This window comes from Penicillium subrubescens (assembly GCF_028828155.1).
Source record: "Penicillium subrubescens strain IBT 31985 chromosome Unknown utg000003l_segment0_segment0, whole genome shotgun sequence".
Taxonomy (NCBI): domain Eukaryota; kingdom Fungi; phylum Ascomycota; class Eurotiomycetes; order Eurotiales; family Aspergillaceae; genus Penicillium; species Penicillium subrubescens.
The window spans coordinates 1888793-1911572 of record NW_026643153.1 but is presented as its reverse complement, the minus strand read 5'-3'; the positions used below and the strand labels follow the sequence as shown (position 1 = coordinate 1911572).

The window sequence follows — 22780 nt, the reverse complement described above, 5'->3', positions numbered from 1 at the left end:
CATGACGCGGCGCCATTCCGACTGTTGTGACTGCGAGCGGTGCCATCCCTCCGAGGAAGCACTGAAATTTCTGGCGAAATCGAAGACAAAGAAATTGAGTCCAGGTGCTCTATATTCTCGGCGCAAACAGCAAGAGCATCGTGTGGCCTCAGAATTGCGGGCACTATCAACCCAAGACTTCGCCTCGACGCCCCAGCGAGTCACTCGATCAGGGAGATCCGCAATAGTGACGGCTTCGGTCTCCCCTGAGACATTAACCGTGGTACAAAACATCATTCAACGATACAAAGAGAAGCATAGTGTGTTCTTCACTCATCTCGAAATCCAGATTATGTTTTTCTGGCACACGTACCAAGCTCTAACCGGGGAGCTTATGGACCCGGCGCTGCCCATGATGATTACGGGTGTCTTGACGCCTTATGCGACGGATATGGAGCTTCATAATCAAGCGACCGAGAAGCTTCGCAGTGAGCGGGATAGCACCGATCAAGCTCGAACTTCCGATCTTAATGAAATGGTGCGCCTGCTCGCTGCGAATGGCGCAGAATTGCGGATATGGGAAACCTTAACCCAGGGGACGATGTTCTACTTCAAGGCCTCAAATATCGCGGTTGCACAGATACCATCTACCTCAACATCGACATTTACTTCGCCAGTCACGGAAACGTCCAATGAAATTTCCATTCAGACTGCGCAGAGCCCAGCCGTCTGCGAAGAAGCGTCCCCTACTCCCGATATGATAGTGGTGGAGACCTCGCAAACGGAGACGCGGTTGGAGCAGCTTGAAGAAGAGAATTTTCTCCTAACAGAGAAAGTGTACTGCCTGGAAGATGAGCGCGCTCAGTTTCAAGAAGAATGGGAGAACATGGCGCGGAAACTCAAGGAGTCAGAGGCAGAGAACCAGCGCCTGAGGAGTGTATTGGAAGCGTCGTTGCAAATTTTCGCGGAACCATGGGAATCGCTCAAAGACAAATATGGAAATTGATACTGGTGAAGGTCTGCTGGATTCGGACTCGACCACAATAGGTGGAAGGCGCTTTGCACATTCTCATATCATAGCATGAGTCCAAGATGAACAAAATGTAAGAACTACATTAATACGCAGACAGAAAGCACAGGCTATTGGACCGTTCTTCAAGATCAAGAATGATTTTCTCCTCGAATAAGACCTAAAGCTACTTCTTGCATTGTTAGAATAGAACCTGCACCTTGTCGGCTGTAGTCGGCATCCTATCGGTATACTCTGTTGGGGTTGCCGAGTGACGGCAATCGGTTCATACGCGGGGTGCGAAAGTCCAGTGGGGCATAAAAGTACTCAATCGCATCGAACACGATATAATTAACATAGAGAGTAACACCGTTGAAGTGGAAATCTTGAACTTCCGAAGAACATCACCTGTAAAGCAAGATGCCGCAATTACCTCGATACGAGTATACTGGTCCGGTGGACTGCACAATTCCAACAAACCGAGAGGTCCTGAAAGGGAAGAGTGTTGTAGTTACTGGCGGTGTGCTATACAATACCTGGAATTCAAGGGCTATAATATTGACTTTATCTAGGAAAAAATCGCATGGGTGAGCCGACGGCCCGAGCTTTTGCCGCCGAAGGGTATGCTGTACCCCGGGCCGTATGCCCAAACATCTGGCTAATGGAAACTCTTTGTCAAATTTAGGGCATTCGTTGCAATTTCAGACCTTGACATTACCAAGGGTAATGGCGTTGCAGAGGAGCTTAGTCCGTCCGTGCCCCGTCTTCACACGGCAGGGGACTGAGTGTTCGATCGTTTGAGCTTTAGATTGACAGAGCTTTACAGAAACGCCCAGTTCGTCAAATGCGACACCACTTCCTGGGAAGATCAAGTCTCTATGTTTGAAGCTGCGATTGCGCACTCCCCGCATAAGAGCTGTGATATCGTCATTGCAAATGCGGGCATTAGTCGTGCTTCTGGTGATGATTTATGGCCGTTGGACGGTGTGATATATTTGCAACACGAAACTAAGGAATCAATTTGATCTAACGTCTTTGACAGATCCTGATTCTGCGCCGGTAAAACCGAAGCTGAATATCGTCAATGTCAATTTGATTGGTACAATGTATACATGGAAGTTGGCCGTGCACTACTTCCGGAAACAGCCTGATACGGAGGATTGGGATCGTTGTTTCATCATGACTGGAAGCATGACCGCGTGGATTGATTCGCCAGTACGTACTGAGACAAGAATCTAGCAGTGACTGAATGTTACTTTTAGTCTGACGCTTGAAACAGGCGAACTGGCAGTACACGAGCACTAAATATGCGCTGCAAGGGTTGATGAGAACTGCACGACGCAATTCGCATGAACAAGGGATTCGAATCAATTACGTTGCCCCTTGGTAAGTCCCTGACTAAGACAAAAGTCATCAGAACCTCTCTAACATACAAAAATAGCTACGTTAAAAGCGCCATCCGCTCAGCTGAGGACGAAGCACAAGCTGATATCTAAGGGAGTTGAATTTGCTCTCAGGAGGACGTTGCCACCTGCATGATGAGACTTGCGACAGATAGGACGATTAATGGTATGGTTTACCCAGTTTTCTCAGTACTCACAGAGACTAAGCATGATAGGCCACTCTTTGATGATTACGCCAAGATTGGTTGCGGAAGAGGGGTTTATGGATGTTGGTAAAGATGACCATACTGAGGAGGGTTACTTTAAACATACCCAGGAGGTTCAGCTCAGGATCATTGAGGATCAGTGAGTGCCCGGTTGGAGTAAGGGGAGAACTCCGGAGGGTGCTAAGAAATCATGAAATAGGAGGGTATGTGCATACAGCGTTCCGAATCAATGTCCCGTTCTCGACGGGCATGTTGGCTCGGTGAAACCTCAATCGACTCAGTAGCTTTGGAGAACAGCAGCCTTTTCAGGCCATATAGTGTCCCCAAGAACGTAAATCAAACAGGTACTAGCTCATATTTGATAGCCCGAAATTCTGAATTTGATATACGAATGCCGTCTTATCTGCCCCATACTTAATTGGCACTTACTGGGTTTATCCTCCTCTCGAGCCCTGGGAATTATTCTGCCTTGATCTCAAAAGGAGCAACTGCGGGATTGCTCAGAGCCCAAGTAATACCACCGCTCATGACCTCGTCCCACTTCTTACTGGAGGCGAGCTTGTCACCGTGCCGTCTAAATCCATGAGGTACACCAGGGAAAACATTAACATCAGTGGGAACCCTAAGAGCATCTTGATCAGCAACCTAAAGCATTCGTTATAGAGAAATGTAGTTGTACTTACCCATTCTCACTCAACAACTTCCCGAAAAGGAGACCCTCGTCACGAAGCGGATCATTACCGGCGATACCAAACGTTGTAGGGGGTAGATTCTTCACTTCCTCTGGAGTGGCATTGCCAGGATTCATCCGCAGATTGCGACCGGCATCTGGGAAGGTCTTCACCTTTAGCAAGCTCATGAAGAGCTCAATCCTTGAAACAGGCAAAATCGGCGCCTCGGCACATGTCACATAGCTGGACAGCTCTGGATTGAGCAGCATTTCTTTGCGAGGTGCATAATACTCTGCATTTACAAGGCAGGGAATCATGAGCACCTGTCCCCGAATCTTCGGACACGCCTTCAGACGCTCGTTGTCTCCGTACAATTGTGCAAGAGTCAAAGATGCGGTTAATTGAGCTCCGGCGGAAATGCCACCGACCACGACCTGGTCGGCAAGACCGCCGATTTCGGAAATATGTTCATGAACCCAGACGAAGGCATCTTCGACGTCGTCCCAGGCTGTGGGGAATTCGTATTCAGGGGTATGGCGGTAGTTCACATTGACGACAACGACTGGGGTGTCATTTTGCACCCGGGAGACAACAATTCGGGAGCAGATCGCGTCTTCTGAAGAGAGGGTTCCAAAGAGATAACCTCCACCGTGGAGATGAATGTACACGGGGAGTTTCTGAGAGGCTGGAATTTTAGATGGGCGATATGTTCGTACTTCTAGGGATGCACCGTCGCGAGACGTGACTGTATAGTCCTGGGTTTGGATCTGGGAGGCTACGGGAAGGAACATATCAGCTTGCCCCGAGAAGCGTGAGAGCCAATTGTCCCAGCCGTTGTGTATAGCTTTGGAATCAGAGTTTGGCATATTGGCCCCTACAAACATACCTATGCTTCTCATGCCATGAGCGGCAAGTTCCTCTCGCCCCTTATTGACTAGAGCCCTTAATTCCAGGATTGGCAGGTTAGGCATCGGAGGCAGCGTGGACTCCAGGGCGATCCAGTCTGCACTGGGGCCCGTGTACTGAGAGAAGTCCGCCATAGTGAATTTGGTGATGTTAATATTGAGTTTGTGATCTGTACAGGAGTCGATCTTGGTGGCAGTAAGCTGAGTTCCTGAGGGTGCCAATGCAAGAGGGGCATCTGTCTCACAAACGATCTGCGCCAACTTCCCCTATGCGCCTCGGCTCGGCTATCAATAATTGAGTACCCCGCATATTCAGCCCAAACGGGAATACCGGCGTTCGGCGTTCGGTTCTCTTCGGTAGGATCGCACGCCTGGAATGGGTGGCCTGGTGTTATAGGCAAAATATGAAAATGGTAGCATTTAGTTCTGACTCGCAAATCAACCCTCGGGCGAGACCTTATCATCAACCATGGATTCTGGCCCGCTATCAGAACCACCCTCACGGTCGCTAAAGGGCAAAGTTGCGATTGTTACTGGCGCAGGCTGCCTAGGTGATGGTATAGGCAATGGCCGAGCGATTTCAATCCTCCTGGCAGACGATGGCTGCGACGTGCTATGTGTTGATCTCAATTTGGGATGGGCCAACAAGACCGTGGAGATGATCACCGCGAACCCTAATCGCGGGCGTGCAATTTCTTTTCGCGCGGATGTAACCTCTGAAACCGATTGTGAGTCTGCAGTTCAGGCGGCGATTGAGAACTTCGGTCGACTCGATATCCTTGTCAACAATGTGGGAGTCGGAGGTGCGCCGGGGACAGCTGTCGATGTGGATATGGTGCAGTGGGCAAAGAGCATGGAGATCAATGTCGCGAGCATGGTGCAGATGAGCAAGTATGCAATTCCTGTGATGGCTCGGAATGAGGACGAGATCAAGGGGAGTATTGTCAATATGGGTAGTGTTGCTGGCTTGAAGGGCGGCACTCCGCATCTCCTGTATCCCACATCAAAAGGTGCCATCGTTAATCTGACGCGTGCGATGGCGGCTCATCATGCCGCGGAGGGTATTCGTGTGAATTGTGTCTGTCCAGGCGTAAGTTTCGATCTTTCACTTGTCAGGCCAGGTCCATAGCTGATCACTCCGTTGATAGATGCTTTATACCCCTATGATGTATGGGAAAGGAATGAGTGAAGAGGCTAGAGAGGCTCGCCGAAAGCGTAGTCTTTTGGGAACCGAGGGGAATGGATGGGACTGCGCTGGTGCTGTCGTGTTTCTTGCTGGTCCTCATGCTCGGTGGATGACAGGAGTCATTCTGCCTGTTGATGCAGGGACAACAGCGGCAGTAGGAATTGGAATGACAAAGAGCGCAAGTGTCAACGGTTAGAGAGAATTTCTATGACATGTATATTGAAATTATACAAGCAAGCAGTTAATGAATGTGAGCAATACCTTATGATTGAATGGGAAGCTCCTTTCCCTGAGAGACCACCTTGCTACTATGTACATCGATGGGATTTGCACATTCCTTCAAGCCACCAAGTCAGACACCAGAGCGATTCGGTCCTTGATCTTACCATCCTCCAGGTCATTCAAAACTTTTGGGAAGTCCCGCAACTTTCCAATTTCCACTTGAGGTTGGATGACCTTCTTCGCGATCAGGTCGAGTACCTCTATAAGATCGCGATACTGTCCACCATATGTGAAAATAATACTCAGCCCCGGAACAGTCACAGTGATATTCCCGATGGTTTAGCAGTGGAAATGATGGAGCTTACAGTAGTAGCTTGATGAATCAATTCTAAATGCCGCTCCGAATGACTCGGAGAAAAGGTCGATTTACGGGACCAAATCTAGTGAGCCTGCGGAGAATGCCAGCTTCCCCGCAATTTGGTATTTCGCCTGAAAGCAAACCTAGGCGGTTTCTCGGGCCTGTAGCTTGACGCTTAGTCAAATATCTCCTCGCATAGAGAGCTTTTCCCTGCAATTTTTCGGCAACAGTGTAGCACATTCTGCGGGTATCATGTCGGCTCCCTTATGGCTGCAATTTACCGGTCAGCAACCAAAACGCAAGCGGGCAGAGTTAGCCTGCGTTGCATGCCACAGCAAGAAAGCAAAACTGGCCCATTTCTCCGGTCGATCCATAATAGTAACGTGGACAGATCCGATGTGACCTTCAATCACGAGGGGTCCAGGGATAAAACAACTGTACTAAGTGTGCGACTACCGGGAAAGACTGCCGGTATGTATCTTTTTTGTTTTGTGTTATACTCCTGTCGGACGAGAAATGGCTATTGACTCGTTCTTGCAGAACTAGACCGTCTCGACGAGGTCGACCGTCAAGGCTCTCTGCCCCTCCCTTAACACCCCCTGACAGCAAATCTAGTGACCGGGCCAAGTCTGGGAAAAGGGATCAACCAACTTTAAATACAGCCAAAGACCTTGGTGTTCATGTTGCCAGCTCCAGCAACCTTGATTGCAATGAAGACATTGACCTGCTTGCATATTCCGGCGGCACACTGCCAAATCAAACTATATCTACACCCACACACAATGAACAAGTAACAGGTGACGACGTCGTCGAATGGACCGCGGTGAACAATCAGTTTCCAGCCGAGGCCATCAGAGGAGCAACCAGCAGGTCGTTGCTGGGAAGCACCCCTATGATTCACCTTGCACCCAACGAACAGAGGATCACTCAGAGCATAATGATAGTTATCCTGTCGGCCCTGTCTTTCTTCCGGAGCTTCAGACAACCGCAAGAGATCAAGAACGACAGGTCGTCGAAAGACTCCCCATTATACCGACTTTACCCGACCCTAATCTGCAGCAGTCCTTTGCCGAGACATATTTTGAATACTGCCATCCATGGTGCCCAGTTCTAGATCGGGATAGTCATGGTGAAGATTTGATGCGGTCTCCTCTGCTAGTGAACGCCCTAGCTTTGGTTGGAAGTCATGTCAACAACTCGGATTTCATCGCGAACCTCCTCTCGATCATCCACTCCGGCGGCAGATAGATCTCGGCATACGACGTCGCATTTGATGGACTGCATTCGCCCGCGAACGCCCTAACTGCCCTCTGCCAGAGTAAGCCGTGCGTTATTGATCCAGAAGACTGCACACTTTCTGAGCAAACACTAGAAGACCTTCCCAATCCACTGGAGAAGGAGAGTGGTGAGATCTTCATATACTGAATCGACTATGTGGCATTATTGGAAAGGTTGTGAAGTACTCCGTATATGGGGCGGACTTGCGACTCGACTTTTTCCACTTTCCCTGCACATTTAGCCCGTGAGCTGGATCCACTGGGTACAATCACTGCCTCAACACCTTCAATTACCAATTGGGTCAGATCGTACGACATCATTCAACAGGAATATCCACCAACTTCACCTACCATACCTTGCTGTTATAATCATTATTCACATCAAAAGATCCTCGTCAACACAGCCTCTCACTCATGCATATCCCCCGGCAATACTGGCAGCGACATGTATGGCTCGCGTGATGAAAGACATACTCTCGCGCGGTGGAACTAGATTCCTCATGGCCATCACAGGCTGGTATTGTGGGACAGCGTTTATTGCACTTCTCCAGGCGCTTCGCATAGAAGATCTCTCCAAGGGTGCTAACGAGGACCTCGACGTCTTAACTCTAGCTGTGGACCAGCTACGGAGGATGTGGCCTACAGCAGGCGTCTTCTACTCCGGATTTTGTCGAATAAGACCAAATTCAGTGGCTTCGGATATTGACTCCCAGCGAGCACCTGGTCCCGAACTAGGTATGGGCGACGGGACAGGCTATATGACAATGACCGATGGCATCGATTGGACTACTTATTTCCCATTTGCGACACCACAGACCAGTGCGATTGCGAGTCGGCTCCTGGTACCACATACAGAGGAGTTGTTCTTTGATGATGATATTTTCGCTGACACCAAGTTGCACATTCAGGATTTGTTTGAACCCTGTGATACACTGTCTGATCCTAATTTATTCGCTTTCTGAAGGCAACGAATGGCTCAGAATTTTTGAGGTTGTGGGGTGATTGAGAAAGATTCAGCCAACAATCGGATGAAGAAGCAAATCGCGCAGAAAAAAAGAAAGCAACTGAAGGTCACACTATGGCCATATTTATTCCATTTTCAGCCAACATGAAGCTACAAAGAGTCAGAATCGTTGAATCTACGGAATCTTTTGCCGAGGTGCGTTAGCGCGTTGAAAAGATCAGCGGCAAAATTACTACCTTGAGATTTAATAGTCTTGCTTAGACCGGTTTTTTTTGGACATGTCCAATGTTAATAATCTACAAGATCAACTTTTCAGTGGCTTATCCACTTGAACCGTCGGGACGTCTAATGGCTAAGTGGGGGCTGGCTGCAATGTCATTTTTCTTTCATTGGCTTCTTTGAGGTGATACCGGTGCGCCTCAAATCAATGTCTGCAGTTGGTGGCTGAAGGGTCATAGGGCCGTGAATATGGCAACACTATGGAGTACAAGAATCATTTATTTGCGCCTGACAAACTAAAAAACAATCGACACATTTTGACCAGCCGCTATCGGTTTCGGATTGGACCGTAACAACGCATTGCGAATGACGACGACTTGGCTCTGGCCTTCACAAATCCTTGTCATATTCTTTCTCATTGCGTCAGTGTTTCAAGAAAGACCCGCGGGCATGCAAATAATTATCGAGGTTGGGCGGAAAGATTAACCTGGTGGAGTTGACTGAACGTGGATGCAAGTTGGCCACGATAGTCATGGGCGGGGCGATAGGGGCTGGAATCTGGAAAGGATCTCATTTGTGGATCGAATCCAAACAACCTCGATCGCACAAGGCTTTCATCCAATCTTTTGTTCTAGACAGCGCCTATCACGCGTAGCTTTGAGACTATCTATCCACAGCATGGTGGGCATTAAGCTTTCTTCGTTCATATGTGGCCCGGGTACCTGGCTCAAATCCACTAGATGGATCAGGGGCAATTAATTTTCTTTGTGGATTTTTGTAGCTCAGGATCCCCGAGACAACGGTCATTTAATACATGTTCGATGTCGATTGTGCATAGCTAACTTCATCGCACCTCATTGCTGGCATACAATGCGACCGAATCTGACCGTTGCGCGGGTCATCAGCGCCAGTCTTGCGGTCGCTGTGCCTGTCGCATATGCATTGTCGCCACGTACAGAGATCTCCGATTCGTATGATTTCGTGATTGTCGGTGGAGGTCAGGCTGGTCTCGTGTTAGGCGCGCGACTGTCTGAAAATTCGAAACACACTGTCCTTGTCCTTGAGTCTGGCGGCAATGGAGATGAATATCGAGAACGTATAGGTGCGCGCAAACATGTACTGTCTCAGAGTACATTTCGCTCGATTCTAACAACCTTCAAGATACCCCAGCATATTCCTACTTTGACTCTCTGTGGACGACACCTTTGAACTGGGGCTACTATACCATTCCTCAGCCTAATGCAAATAATCGCGAAATCTACTGGCCTCGTGGCAAGGTACTTGGAGGTTCGTTGTCGCGCCTTCTCGATTAGACGTGTATTAACATTGAGCAATTTAGGCAGTTCCGCCATCAATGGGCTGTATTTGACCCGCCCGGGAGAAATTGAGATCAATGCCTGGAAAGATATGCTGGGAGACATGGATGGGGCCGAGAATTGGGCCTGGGATTCATTCTACGCCGCAATGAAGAAAAGTGAAAACTTCACGGCCCCATCCGAGAGCATCGCGCAAGAGGCAAACATCACCTGGAATACAGCAGACCATGGCACAGACGGACCAATCCACGCATCATATCCTGGCTTGTATGTTCAACGTTTCTTGTCGACAGCGGGACGGAATAAGCTGATCTTGATATAGCACGTTTGCTCAAGTTGGGCAGTGGGAAGAATCCTTGGTGAGTATGGGTATTGCGGCTTCCAAGGACATGTACGGTGGTCAGCCATGGGGTTCTGAGGTGTCCACATCATGCATCAATCCCACGAACTGGACGCGATCCTATAGTCGCACTGGATATCTTGACCCGCTCGCAGACGCGGGCAACTACGATGTGCTTGCTAATGCTCATGTCACTCGCATTATCTTCGACAACTCAACTTCGTCAGGAAATCTCACAGCGAACGCTGTTGAGTACACGACCAATAATGGGACGACAAAGCTCACGGTCAAAGTCGGCAAAGAAGTTATCCTAACAGCTGGTACTATCGGTAGTCCAGCTGTGCTGCTTCATAGTGGTGTCGGCCCCAAGGACGTTTTGTCTAACGCCGGGGTTGATCTTGTTTCTGAGCTTCCCGGTGTTGGACAGCATCTTCAAGATCACCTGGTGAGTAATGACTTTGGCATCTACATGAATTACACACTGACCTCAGCAGAGCGCTACTGTGAAATGGACCACGAATGTGGAAACGGCAGGATCGATCTTCTACGATAATGGCAGCGAGAGGGTAAGTCTCCTGAGATTAACCGAAAGGCTTGCGGAGTCCTAATAATCATATAGAACAACACTCTTTTCCTCACCTATATCGACTCAGCCGTCGCCTATGTGAACGCTACCGGAATGTATGGTAGTAAAGTCGATTCATTCAAGTCAACCATTCTCAGTCAAATTGACCAGTACAAACCAAACACGACTTACGATAACGGAGTTGTCGATGGATACACGGCAATTTGCAACACGACTGCGTCTACTATCTTCAGTAGCCCAATTGGCCAGATTGAACTACTCTTCATGAACAGCGACAGCAACGGCGACGTCGGCATCACTGCAGCTCTGCAGCATCCTTACAGCCATGGTCGTATCTATATCAACTCTTCCAACCCAATGGATTACCCGGTCATTGACCCGAATTATCTATACAACCCAGTTGGTACGTGACAATCTGGGTGTCTTCCGATGGTTCCAGAATCACTTTGCTGACTCGCTTCATAGATTATGAGATTCTCCGCGAAGGGCTGAAACTTGCACGTAAATTGGGCGAGACTGCTCCGGTCAGCAGCACACTCACCAATGAAACATCGCCCGGCTCATCTGTCCAAACCGATGATCAGTGGCTTGAGTGGATAATCGAGTCAGCTGGTACAGAGTACCACCCGTCGTCATCGTGCGCAATGCTTCCTCGTGATCAAGGTGGTGTAGTCGACGCGAACCTCCGCGTATACGGGCTTGCAAATGTCCGAGTCGCGGACGCGAGTGTTCCCCCCATTGCATTGTCCACACACTTGATGGCTTCGACGTACGGAGTGGCTGAGCAAGCAGGAATTATCATTCGGAAGTATTACGATGGGGCTCTGGCCACAACAGCTCCTTCTTTCAGCTCCACGTCCGCTAACACAACTAGCACCGCTAGTTCCAGCAAGCACGCCAATGGCAGTACTTCCAGCAGTAGATACCCTGTGTCAATCCTTGCATGGCTGCCGTTGGCAATTGCTGTAATTCTGTCTTTTGGAGGGCTGAACTGAAAATTTCAGGCCTAGGAGCAGCCTTAGACTCATCATGACAGCGACTGGATTTAGATAGTTACGCCCCAACATTCTTATTAATGACTTGACGCAGTGATAGACTCGAGAGATACCATAATTGAATTCAAACTGCAGACTAATGACACAAAATATGGCAAAAATAATCCACTTTCTTAGTAGGATCACCAGTCATACCAGTTTCAGATCTCCGAATTCTCGCATAGCCACTTCCTCGGCAAGCTTGCGGTAACCGGGAGCTGGGCCCTGGTATCTTGCGATGATGCGTTTTTGCTTGTGAGCCAGATTCTTGTTCACGCCGGTCATCCACGAGTCCACATCATTAGCAAGTAGACCATCTGCACAAGTATGCACATGCTCTGGCCAATCGAGAACTCTCTGGTGTGGTGTTTCCGCAAAGGTGATACCACTGTCCCGACAAAACTCAATGAACCGCGATACCCAGCCCACGGCATATTCAATGCTCCGTGGGATGTTCCCAAACATCTGATGGCGTCCCATAACCATCATCCTATTTGGGAAGCCTTCCACAAACAAACCAAGGAATGTGCGGGGCCCTTCAGCCCACCGATCTGCCAGCTTGACTCCATTGACTCCTTGGAAATCAATTGCCGTGAAGGATCTGGTAACGGAATCGAATCCCGTGGCTTAGATGATCATGTCAAAATCAAAGGATTCATCTCGGATGCGTATTCCAGTCTCAGTTATGGACTCAACAGGATTCGATTTGACATCGACCAGTCGCACGTTCGGCTGGTTGCCAGCCTCAAAGTAACCGGACTCGAGCGGTACTCGCTTCGTTCCGAATCGTTGGCGAAGTGACATTATGTTTGGTGGGAGAGGGGTATTATTTAACCAGCCATAAGTGACCATCTCCAGAATAAGACGATTCTGGACCGCCTTGGCTATCGCCTTTCTGTCTAGGTATTTGGTAGGGGTTTTATTTGTAATCCTTATATAAAAAGGGCCGGCGGCCCGAAAATGCCTAAGCGGGATGATTATTTAGCAACCCGTGTTGTAGATCGCTAAAGAGGGAGAGGAATAGTGGATGCTTTTCATCTGAAGGGATAGCTTTGAAAATATTTCAAAGAGAAGTCTGGTTACTCAAATCGACATAGCCCTCGTAAGTAAGCGAGGCCTAGGACTTAATAGTAACCGGAATATTAGGATAAAGCTTGTAAGTGGCTGTATTTTGATGGTGGTCAAGCTGAGAGCCGGGCTAAGTCAAGTATTCCAACATTAACATTGTATTTTCCCTATGTGTCGGTTATGACCGATTTATTTTGTCTTCCAGGAGACACCATAGACCGGCCAACTATATAGGGTTTTGCTTTCGCCCCCAAAGTTGACAAAGGCCTCTTGTTACATTGCCAAGCGGGCTTGCCACTGTATATATCGAGCCAAACGAATGGATACCGATCCTGTAGTATCGTAAAGATGTGAGGGATGTAACGGCTTGGTAAATAAGGACCACTCGATGTTTTGGAAGCTTACATGTATGATCTAGGGACGAAGAGGAGAGCAAACATTGCCAGATTCGGGATATAAGCATATCAGGGGACCCACGACGAGATAAACCGTTCTCTTCCTTCTCTCCTTTGACTTGATACCGGGCTTCTTTGAATGGTATATTATAGTCCAATATGCTCCTGAGCGTAACAGAAAATTGAAATACTAGACACTGCCGCGCTAAATGGATGCAACCTCATACATTCGCTTTGTTCCGAAGAACTGCGGGGAATACATAACTTGGAAGCCTAGCCTAGGCAGATGTCATGACCCTGGCAATTCTGTCCCGGTCTGTCAAATTTCGATAAATCAGCCTCTATTTCTTATGTTTCGGAGCAATTCTCGAGAATAATCCTTTTCAAAATTCTGTTGAAGTTCTCTAACATCGCTCAAATAGGCAAATCGAATGCAAAATGGTATCTGAACTGTGGTAAGCAAAGCTCGTTAATCTCGTGTACCTCGTTTTTAACCTTATCATTTCTCTCTTCGCACCTCTGTTGTTCTTCGCACAAAAATAATGAATTTTCCCTTAGTCCTGTTTACGCCGTGAGTTGTTCCCCCTCGTGGCTACTTCGAATATAACGATCCGAATATCAGCCATGGGTCATGCCCTTGGCCCACCAAACTTAAATTTGCTACCGCATTTGAAGTAGCTAACTTCTATATTACCAGCCATTCTTTGGCTCCATGGGCTGTGTTTGTGCAATTGTCTTCACTTGCTTCGGTGCCGCTTATGGAACTGCCAAGGCCGGCGTTGGTGTTTGCTCGATGGGTGTCCTGCGACCTGACTTGATTGTGAAGAGTATGTTACATCGGAATTTTGTGCAGACGGCGAATTTTTATCTCGATAATCCGGCATTGATTTAGAATATTTTAAACAGACATAGTTCCCGTTGTGATGGCTGGTATTATCGGGATCTATGGTTTAGTCGTTTCCGTTCTTGTCGCAAACGATCTGAAGCAGGATCTTCCTTTATATACAGGCTTGATTCAGCTTGGTGCAGGTCTTTCCGTCGGCCTCACTGGCTTAGCAGCTGGGTTAGTTGCGGAACTCGATTATAGTACGAGATGAAGCTAAGATAAATTCTCTCCAGTTTTGCTATCGGCGTTGTTGGTGACGCCGGGGTTCGTGGAACAGCGCAGCAGCCAAGGCTGTATGTTGGTATGATTCTGATACTCATCTTCGCTGAAGTCCTCGGTCAGTATACCACTACGTCTTCTGGAACGCACAGTGAGAAGCTAATATTTCGGTAAGGCCTGTACGGCCTGATCGTTGCCCTGCTTGTGAACTCACGCGCGAAACACGATGTTGAGCCTTGCAGATGAGAGTCCCATGCCTCGGACATGGTATCTGAAATCCGCGGGCTAGACGATGTAGATCGGGGACGCACGAGTTCTGAACTGTGGATGTGGATCGGACATATTGAAAGCGTTGGTGGGAGTGATTGGTGAGAGTGATTGGTGGGAGATGAAAGAAGTGGGATTTTGGACTGAGGAAAAGTACGTAGTGGGGTTGGGTTAGCTTAATCTGGCTTAGCGCGAAGTGAGCTACGCCGTCGTACCTACACTATGATCAACCATTATTCACCGCTATTTTCTGCCATGATTCTGCTACACCACAATAGGTAAATCCAGTCTGCTTTCCAACATACCACTACATCTCTTTCTAAACCTCTTTCTACACCTCTCTCCCCCTCTATATCTTTTCCTCTCTACAGTGTTCTCTCCCTATATCCTCATCTCTGCTTAAGTGTAACGCCCTAAATCCATCTTAGCTTAGTCGCTCCTGTAGTATTTATGTAGTGTTAAATAGGCTGACACTCTCTGACCTGTTCGCTAATCGAACTGTTTCCAGGGCTGTCCCTAGCTCTGTATAAACCCCCTTGTATTATCCGCGCTCAATCTCCCTTCATTAGTAATAGGAGGCTTTGTTGACGGTCTTTACGGCATAATGCCTAGAATCAGTCTGTATATCTGTCCCGGGCAGGTTTTGCTGATCCCAGATACTACTGGTCTCACGGCTTCTTAATTATCGCCTAATCAATGAATTAATCAATATATACAACACACCTGCGATGCGCCAAAGAATTTAGTACATTATCTTCCTCGCAGTTTAAACCTGGAAGTGATTCTGACCCCGTCGCCTTATCTCTTAAATACGTCGCGGTCTTCTTGAACAACGCATCTTATCATACACGGATTGGAAAGCTGGGGCCATCGATCAGTATATAAAGGAAGATCCTATCCTGCAACGTTTGTTACTAGAGGAGCGGGCGAAGAGCAGAAAAGAATAGAAATCCTTATGTTCGAGTAACTTCTACTAGTGCCGCCCGGAAGGTAAGGAACATACCATAGCAATTTGAATTCGTCAATCCATATTTTCGAGTCACTAAATTGCGCACTCCCAAAAGACTGCCCAGTCTCAGCATTATGGAGCATCTGGATCAGGATGATTCCCCCATTTACGAGACGTAATACCACTAACAGAACCCTCATTCCCTGTGGGCTCCAATGCAAGAACATCAATCTTGTTCCCAGTCTCTCTCAAATAGACCCCTGGAAGATACAACGTCTGCTGGGGCCCAATGATCCAATAGCGGCCTAGATTCACGCCATTCACCCAGACAGCCCCCTTGATCCATCCTGGAAGCTCAAGGAATGTATCCCCCACTGTATCCACGTCGAAAGTGCCGGTGTAGAAGATAGGGTCGGATCCAGCTGAAGGCCGTGAGGTCTTTGCATTTGATGATGTGGGAGTTGGCGGTGTATTTAATGGGAGGGGATAGATATCCCAATTAGCGAGAACATTTCCACCGACTGTGACGTTTCCGACAATTCCCTTGCGTTGGTCAATGATTCTTGGTCCGTAGTTGACTCGGCCCAGGTTTTCGATGAGTAAGTCCAGGACATCGTGTTTCTTCAGGTTTAGCTTGACGGTGCTCGGTGCAGGGTATGTATTGTCGATGACTCCAACTCGATGACCATTGACATAGACAAGGACTCGATCTCTGGGAGAGTCACCGGGTTGGAGAGTACCGTTCATGGCCGAATCAACGACATGTCGATATAAGATAAATCCTGTCGACTGACCAACAGCCTCCATGTTGACTGGATAATGTTTACTAACAGGCTTCGGCAGAGAATCAAATAGACTCATATATGGCGACAGCTTGATCGGGGGTATTTCAACCACTGGCTTGTCGACCGGAACAGGCGGGATACTATCTGCACCGACATGGGATCCGATAGTCTGGCGAATCGCATGATAAATATCATTAGATCTGCCACTCTCATCAAGAGGAGCACCGTAGTCATAGCTCGTAGTAATAGGCTCCAGAGCATCACCCCAGTCAGCTCCATTCTGGAAGCCCCAATTCGTTCCACCATGGAACATGTAGATACTAAACGAGCCATTCTGCTTCAGGATCCAGTCAAGATCAGACTGAACTTGCTGGATACTCGGAGCATCCCCTGAGTCCGTTGCAAAGCTCTTGTTGCTTGCCCACTGGTCTAGCCAGGTCACGTAGTATTCACCGTCGAGCTGTGGACCCAGACTGGTTGGATCGGTGACATACTGGTTGCGAGCACTAAATCCTGTCTTGGGATCACCGTCTGTCTCGGCGAGTGCGCCGTGAATCTGGCCGCCTTCGAGCATCGATTTTGCACCGCCGTCGTTGGTATAGAGTGGTAGGCCGAATGCGTTTTTGAACATGTCTCGCAATGCGCCGACGTACTGGTGGTCGGAGCCGTAGGAACCATATTCGTTTTCAACCTGAACCATCAATATAGGACCCCCCTTGTTAATTGAAAGGGCCTCCAGATCTTTCGCGAGATTATCGATATAAGATTGAGTGGCATCCAGGAAAGGTTTATTGTTCGCGCGAACCACCATCCCAGGAACCTCACTCAACCAAGCCGGGAATCCACCCCATTCATGCTCGCCACAAATATACGGACCAGGACGGAGAACTACATTCAACCCCTGCTCCTGCGCGGTCTTGAAGTACCGAGCAATGTCGTTATTCCCGCTGGACTCCCATGTGCCCTTCGAGGGCTCGAGTTGGTCCCAATACACATAGGAGAAGATAGTGTTCAGTCCCATTGCTCGTGCTTTCGAGAGGCGATCAGCCCAGAGCTCGTTTGGGATGCGCTGGGGGTCCATTTGACCTCCGATGATTTGGAAAGGTTTGCCATGAAGAAGGAAGGTCTCGTTGTTCCAGGTAAATGGGGCGGTTACTTTTGCTGTGGAAAATAGCCCGTAGGCAAGGAAGAGCAACTTGAGGATCATTGTCGCGTTATCTTTTCCACTTGGTAAAGTTGTATTTCCCAGTTCGTTGAAACATTTCAAGCTATTTATCTATCAGTCTAAAATTTTCAAAGACTTGCCCTACCGCAATCCTTGTTTGAAGATCCTGTATATCCCTTTGCAACATTCTCCTCTATGGTTCGCTACGTCTTGCATAGCTGGTTATTCCGGACTTTCAACCCCGCACGCGGGACTCCATGAAGAAGATGTTAATGTTACAGTGACATTGAAGAAGCGATTTGATCGGAAAATTAATTCGATATCAAGAGGAAATTTACCCGCTGATCTACCAGTCACTGTAGCATTTGATATGCTTGCTGCTCTAACTTCAATTGTAGATTGATCTTCATGTTTACTCGCGAGTCCTACAGTTGTACCAAAACGCGAAAAATATAGGAGTCCCGAGTGTACTCATGCACCTGCTGTACAATTGGGCAGTTCGGACTCCGGCAATAGAGTCATGCTTTGGTGGACTGTATTATTATTAGTAGAGATGAATCAATTCCGGCCTATGTCTCGGGATGTCTCCGGCCGAGATGTGTGGCAATTTTTTTGGCATACAACATACAAGCCGGGAAGCACAAAGGCGGCTAAGCAGCAAATTATTACACAAAATGCTTTATAAAGTGAGGAAATCAAATGTCTTGTTAAGGAACAATCAGTCCCAGCGCAATGCAATTGTCTATTCCGATGCGAGAGCGCCCACCATGCACGCAAACCCAGGGACCGTAGATGGGATACATGTCAGATCCAATGCCATAGCCAATCCCGAAACCAACTCAAAGACTCCACAAACACAGCAGAAGCGAATGGGAAATAGAAAGCAAATAGAGATATAGAAAAAGGGAATCGCCGCCATGCATAGGTTCATATCTTCAAAAGGAAACCCCTCATGCTAGCCTTCATTACTTCTTGTCGCCATTCGGGGTATTCTCGTCTTCCAAGTCGACCATCTCCCGCAATATGTCCTTCAAACCGCGCACGCCTTCGTCCACAATGGGTTCTGGAATGCGTACGTCCACCTCTTCAATATATTTCACCGGATCATATGGGGTGTCGGACTTGCTGCCACCCGAGGCGTGGCCCTTTTTGGTCCCGTTGGACTTTGCTTCTTTTGTCCCATTTGACGTCGCGTCACCGTTTTGTGCTGTGTTTTTGGATCCTAACGCTGGATGTGTTCTGCCTTCGGCGGATGCGACGATTGCTTCCATTACATCGTCAAAGGTCTCGCACCGGCCCGCGCGAAGAAGCTCGGTGGCGAGACTTGTGATCTTCTCGGTCCACCCCACGCGATGCAATGAGCTCAGTAGACTCTCTTGTAGATCTTCCAGCGCAGATGTGGCCGATAGCTTTGTAAGGAGGTCGGATTCGAGGGCATCGGGGGTGGCGGAGGCGCCGCCGGCGGGGGTTGAGGATGGCATGGTGTGGGGAAAGAGGGAGAGAGAGTCGGTGGTGTAGCAGGCTGCTGGGAGGCCTGCTGGAGGAAGATCGGTCTGTCGCGATGTGTAGAAGTAGATGATTATACGGTATCTCCGCGGGGTTATGTCCCCTAAGATTCGCGGGCTTTGTCTGGTCGTTCCGGGAATATCGAGTCCCAGGTTGCGGTGCGTCGCATGCGCCGATGGCTGTCAGGGAGAGGTTTCCGACGCGATTGAACCGGCAAAGGAAGAAAAGGGGGCCGGCCCCTGGTATGAAGAGTGATTTTGGATCAGAAGAAACAGATTAGGATTAACAGGCGGTTTCGGAGAGAGAAGCGGTTGCAACGCGCGAAAAAGTGGATATTGGAGAAATGACGATGGTTCCGCGGTCCGGACTGTCAATGCGGCGATCCCGATTAGCGCTGGAGATGAACAGGCCATGCGAGAGTAGGAATGGGGGTGACGAGGGGAGCGAAAGGTAGGATCCTATGAGCGATGTGCTGGAAGCGCATACTGACCTGATTGGCGTCGGAACAAGCGCTGAGTTGAGCCGCGTTGACCCAGGCGCAACCCGGATTACCCTATTGCGGAGACTGGGTTTGTAGTTGGAGCTCGGGTAAAAGAGAGAACACGGTCGGCCAGGAGAACAGACACTGGGTTAGAGATATGTACCCATTGCATACACAGAGACGAGGCAGCGTATGCAGAGAAGAGAAGCTCTTGCGACTGTCAATTGGCGATATGCAAAAGAAGGAAGATTCAATCTTCTTTCCCCGATCGGAGACCCGAACGAGGCCAATCGGCGTTGAGCAGAGGCAAAAGCGGGCGGTGAATCGTCAGTCTTGGGGGTCTCGGATGGCGCTTGGGGCTTGGTCAGTAGAAATCACACAATCGGTCATTCGGTCGGGCTGTCTGATTCAGGATGTGTGGATGTACAGAAGGTCCATAATTATCTTACTCAGTCATGAAGCCCCGGTCATTTTCAGCCTTGTTGCTTGCCTATATTGTGGGAATTCACTACACTTTTCAGTAGCTTAATAGCAGGTGGTATAAGGTTCTTTGCTGGACTTATACATTCAGTGCTGGGACTAATATTTGTCTCTTGAGAGGCACTGTTTTGGGGATATGGGAACGAATGTCTATCAGTATCTCTATAGCCTCGTCTTATACCATTTTTCCAGTCCGGTGTTCAATAAACTGGTCCTTTTGAGATTGGTTGTTGTCTATCATGAGTTCTTCCCTGATAAGCTAGGTCTAGATCCATAGGCACTCAAACTTTTTTGGAGTCACCTATTCAATCCACCGAAATTAGGAGCATGCCACAATGTGAGTTTTTGGCCAAGTTCTAGACCCAAGATGGACTGGAACCGTCAGAACTCGGGGCGTCTGCTAAGTTACGGGTGGGGACCTTCAAAGTGGCCAACACGTTCTACACTCTATTTTGATCCGCCGCAAGATCTAAGACACCATGGGCCCTATGTAGGGCAAGCGTAGAGTGGGATATAAATAAAGGATCAGTCTCACATCTTTGAACTTACTTAACCCTTCGTAGGGCTCAATGGTGCAATATGTCCAAGGACGACAGGACACAGCCCAGTCAATCAGCCGGGATGAGGTTCAGGCATGTCCGAGTCCAGGCCCAGTCACGTGCACACCATTGATTCGTCCCATTGACGATGCCATCGGCGTCGTCAACTCAGGATCCAGTTGGGTGAATCTTCCTCTCGCCGTTGTCCGCTTGTGCCTACCGTTGTGCCTAGATTTGAAGAGTCGACAAACGTTGCTCCCACCCTGTTACTCCTCTCCTCTCGCTGGTGTCGACAAGTTCATCCATCCGTACCTGAACCAGCTTCCCCGCTCTCCTTCCCGCGTCAACCTCCAGCTTCACCCACACCGGCGCCTACTGTCTTAAGGGGCACTGGGTGACAAGCCAAGAACATACGGAGACGCCGATACAACAGAATCCTTGTATCGCCCAACAAGCTCATTACTGGTTCATGTTCATTTGGCACCCCTGAGTCTTTCTTTTGGTTGTGGTTCTCGCCGTGCGCTCCTATGAGCCTGACCACCCATCGCATCGCGCCAACCTACATTTCTCTTCCGTGAGACTCGCCATCCCGCCTCTCCACCCGCTTGGGCGGCGGTGCTAGTGCACATCCTTCCTACCCGACCTTCGATGCACTTTGAAGTCTGAAGATCATCCACACCATGTCCCTCCAGACCTCTATGTACCACGCCGATTCCGACGCGGATGACGAGTATGAGCGCAGCGTGATTACGTCCCCGCACCTTCAAACGGACTCGGAAGCCTCTCCCACCGATTCCGACATCGCATCCTCTGAACATACGCCGACCAAGTTCGGAAGTGAGGGCCCGCGCACCCCTCGAACAGTCATCTCAGAATGGACAGCAGACGAGTGTGTGGACTTTTTGACGTCGCTTGGACTGCTTCAATACTGCGGTACCTTCCGAGGTTGGTCAGAGCATGCAATATGCAACGGGGATCTAGCTGACTCGAGAGTGTTTAGAAAACGGGATTGTAGGTGAAGCTCTTATCGCGCTGAAGCACGATGAGCTGAAGGAGATGGGAATCAATAGCGTGGGTCACCGGTTGACGATCTTGAAAAGCGTATACGAGATCAAGATTCGGCAGCATGTGCCTCTCGATGTCGACCATTATATCCCGCTCTGTATGTTTGAGCATCTCTCTCGTCACACTTCCACTCCTGCTAACCATATACAATAGCGGCGGATCAGAGCATGAACGAGAATGCCACGCAGGATGATATCGCTCGTTTGATTCAGTCAATCCAGCGCCGTGATGAGAAGATCATGATGGTCGAGGCTGAAATGCACCGCCTCGCAGAGGATTACAGAAGGTTAAGGGAAGAGATTCTGCCGGTCATCAAAATCGCCAAAGACCGATCTCAACCATTGCCTCCTCCATCCTCTCTGGGAACGTCCTCAGATAGCTACCACGACACCGCAACTCTCACTTCTCCTTCGCAACTTACATTGGTCGACAACTCCACGACTTCTAAACTCCATCGGGCCTTCTCCAAGCGCACCTACACCGGAGGTACCACGCCGAAGAATAACTCCCCAACACACATCCCACCCTCAATATATGAATCTCGAAATTACCATGACAATCAAAATCTCGATCCGTCTGCGGCGGCTGTGGCCGCATCATCACACCTCTCAGCATCGGTGAATGGAGGACTACAGCATTCCCCGGCCGTCCCGTCACCAACCTCTCCCAACGCACATACATCCCAACACCAAACACTTAACCCGCGCTCATACACCCAACCTAGCTCCGGTCGTAGCATGCACGACCACTCCGATGATATACCGCAGAGGACTGCATCCCGGGCTGACCGACTCACTCCAAGGGAGCAACCTTCCCGAACAGAAACACCATCCGGATCACGTGAATCATCAGCACCCCCAGGTCAACCATCGAGCGTGGAGATATTCAAGTCCTTCCGAGTATCCTGGGATGATCCCTGTTACAAAGTGCTTCCGGCCGCCCTGAAGAAATACAACATCCATTCCGACCCAAAACTTTATGCACTGTACATCGTGTACGGAGACCAGGAAAGGTGCTTGGCATTGGATGAGAAACCGCTCATCCTCTTCAAGCAGCTTGAAAAGGAAGGCCGCAAACCAATGTTCATGTTACGAAAGATCCACCCAGATAATCCCACCTACCCAATCCCCGGTTCCGCGCCTAACAGCGCAGGATTTGAAAGTGGACGGCCACAGGCACAAATAAACCTCCCAGGAGGGGTTCTGTGATTGGGCCTTCTGCTCCATACCCATGCATTTCTGTCTGTGGCTTGAAGATACCCGGTGACTTGTGGCTATGTCTTGGTTCTGTCCTTCTTATA

General features: G+C 49.0%; 12 protein-coding genes across 12 annotated transcripts; 8 read left to right on the top strand and 4 right to left on the bottom strand.

Moving 5' to 3' along the window:
• Window position 1: 1 nt before the first annotated feature.
• N7473_004721 (uncharacterized protein) lies at window positions 2-985 on the top strand (the record flags this gene model as incomplete). The annotated part of the gene is made up of 1 exon (XM_057150661.1): window positions 2-985. The coding sequence occupies one exon, from the start codon at window positions 2-4 to the stop codon at window positions 983-985; it is 984 nt and encodes a 327-aa protein (XP_057010771.1).
• Window positions 986-1408: 423 nt separating this feature from the next.
• On the top strand, window positions 1409-2484 carry N7473_004720 (putative short chain dehydrogenase/reductase; the record flags this gene model as incomplete). Its single annotated transcript, XM_057150660.1, has 7 exons — window positions 1409-1508; window positions 1561-1609; window positions 1674-1735; window positions 1805-1972; window positions 2031-2203; window positions 2268-2374; window positions 2430-2484. The coding sequence occupies 7 exons, from the start codon at window positions 1409-1411 to the stop codon at window positions 2482-2484; spliced, it is 714 nt and encodes a 237-aa protein (XP_057010770.1).
• Window positions 2485-3056: 572 nt separating this feature from the next.
• Window positions 3057-4308, bottom strand: N7473_004719 (alpha/beta hydrolase; the record flags this gene model as incomplete). The annotated part of the gene is made up of 3 exons (XM_057150659.1): window positions 3057-3219; window positions 3281-4043; window positions 4155-4308. The coding sequence occupies 3 exons, from the start codon at window positions 4306-4308 to the stop codon at window positions 3057-3059; spliced, it is 1080 nt and encodes a 359-aa protein (XP_057010769.1).
• A 175-nt stretch (window positions 4309-4483) lies between these two features.
• N7473_004718 (SDR family NAD(P)-dependent oxidoreductase) lies at window positions 4484-5597 on the top strand. Its single transcript, XM_057150658.1, has 2 exons — window positions 4484-5263; window positions 5322-5597. Exons 1-2 carry the CDS (start codon window positions 4643-4645, stop codon window positions 5553-5555), a joined length of 855 nt encoding a protein of 284 aa, XP_057010768.1. The 5' UTR covers window positions 4484-4642; the 3' UTR covers window positions 5556-5597.
• Window positions 5598-6752: 1155 nt separating this feature from the next.
• N7473_004717 (uncharacterized protein) lies at window positions 6753-7187 on the top strand (the record flags this gene model as incomplete). The annotated part of the gene is made up of 1 exon (XM_057150657.1): window positions 6753-7187. One exon carries the CDS (start codon window positions 6753-6755, stop codon window positions 7185-7187), a length of 435 nt encoding a protein of 144 aa, XP_057010767.1.
• A 222-nt stretch (window positions 7188-7409) lies between these two features.
• Window positions 7410-8178, top strand: N7473_004716 (fungal specific transcription factor domain-containing protein; the record flags this gene model as incomplete). Its single annotated transcript, XM_057150656.1, is given in 2 exon segments — window positions 7410-7525; window positions 7545-8178. The coding sequence occupies 2 exon segments, from the start codon at window positions 7410-7412 to the stop codon at window positions 8176-8178; spliced, it is 750 nt and encodes a 249-aa protein (XP_057010766.1).
• A 1091-nt stretch (window positions 8179-9269) lies between these two features.
• N7473_004715 (GMC family oxidoreductase) lies at window positions 9270-11636 on the top strand (the record flags this gene model as incomplete). The annotated part of the gene is made up of 7 exons (XM_057150655.1): window positions 9270-9501; window positions 9561-9686; window positions 9739-9982; window positions 10038-10500; window positions 10550-10621; window positions 10675-11044; window positions 11107-11636. The coding sequence occupies 7 exons, from the start codon at window positions 9270-9272 to the stop codon at window positions 11634-11636; spliced, it is 2037 nt and encodes a 678-aa protein (XP_057010765.1).
• A 189-nt stretch (window positions 11637-11825) lies between these two features.
• Window positions 11826-12479, bottom strand: N7473_004714 (uncharacterized protein; the record flags this gene model as incomplete). Its single annotated transcript, XM_057150654.1, has 2 exons — window positions 11826-12276; window positions 12367-12479. 2 exons carry the CDS (start codon window positions 12477-12479, stop codon window positions 11826-11828), a joined length of 564 nt encoding a protein of 187 aa, XP_057010764.1.
• Window positions 12480-13576: 1097 nt separating this feature from the next.
• N7473_004713 (V-type proton ATPase 16 kDa proteolipid subunit) lies at window positions 13577-14489 on the top strand (the record flags this gene model as incomplete). The annotated part of the gene is made up of 6 exons (XM_057150653.1): window positions 13577-13593; window positions 13697-13709; window positions 13836-13965; window positions 14051-14201; window positions 14258-14361; window positions 14419-14489. 6 exons carry the CDS (start codon window positions 13577-13579, stop codon window positions 14487-14489), a joined length of 486 nt encoding a protein of 161 aa, XP_057010763.1.
• A 1102-nt stretch (window positions 14490-15591) lies between these two features.
• Window positions 15592-17451, bottom strand: N7473_004712 (uncharacterized protein; the record flags this gene model as incomplete). The annotated part of the gene is made up of 1 exon (XM_057150652.1): window positions 15592-17451. The coding sequence occupies one exon, from the start codon at window positions 17449-17451 to the stop codon at window positions 15592-15594; it is 1860 nt and encodes a 619-aa protein (XP_057010762.1).
• A 923-nt stretch (window positions 17452-18374) lies between these two features.
• N7473_004711 (uncharacterized protein) lies at window positions 18375-18890 on the bottom strand (the record flags this gene model as incomplete). The annotated part of the gene is made up of 1 exon (XM_057150651.1): window positions 18375-18890. One exon carries the CDS (start codon window positions 18888-18890, stop codon window positions 18375-18377), a length of 516 nt encoding a protein of 171 aa, XP_057010761.1.
• A 2205-nt stretch (window positions 18891-21095) lies between these two features.
• On the top strand, window positions 21096-22688 carry N7473_004710 (adaptor protein STE50; the record flags this gene model as incomplete). Its single annotated transcript, XM_057150650.1, has 3 exons — window positions 21096-21360; window positions 21416-21577; window positions 21634-22688. The coding sequence occupies 3 exons, from the start codon at window positions 21096-21098 to the stop codon at window positions 22686-22688; spliced, it is 1482 nt and encodes a 493-aa protein (XP_057010760.1).
• Between the last annotated feature and the right edge of the window lie 92 nt (window positions 22689-22780).

Bases quoted from the DNA above. Each gene is read 5' to 3' on its own strand.
- N7473_004718 (XM_057150658.1), top strand. From the start codon at position 4,643: ATGGATTCTGGCCCGCTATCAGAACCACCCTCACGGTCGCTAAAGGGC. The intron at 5,264-5,321 runs GTAAGTTTCGAT...CTCCGTTGATAG, and splicing joins TGAATTGTGTCTGTCCAGGC to ATGCTTTATACCCCTATGAT.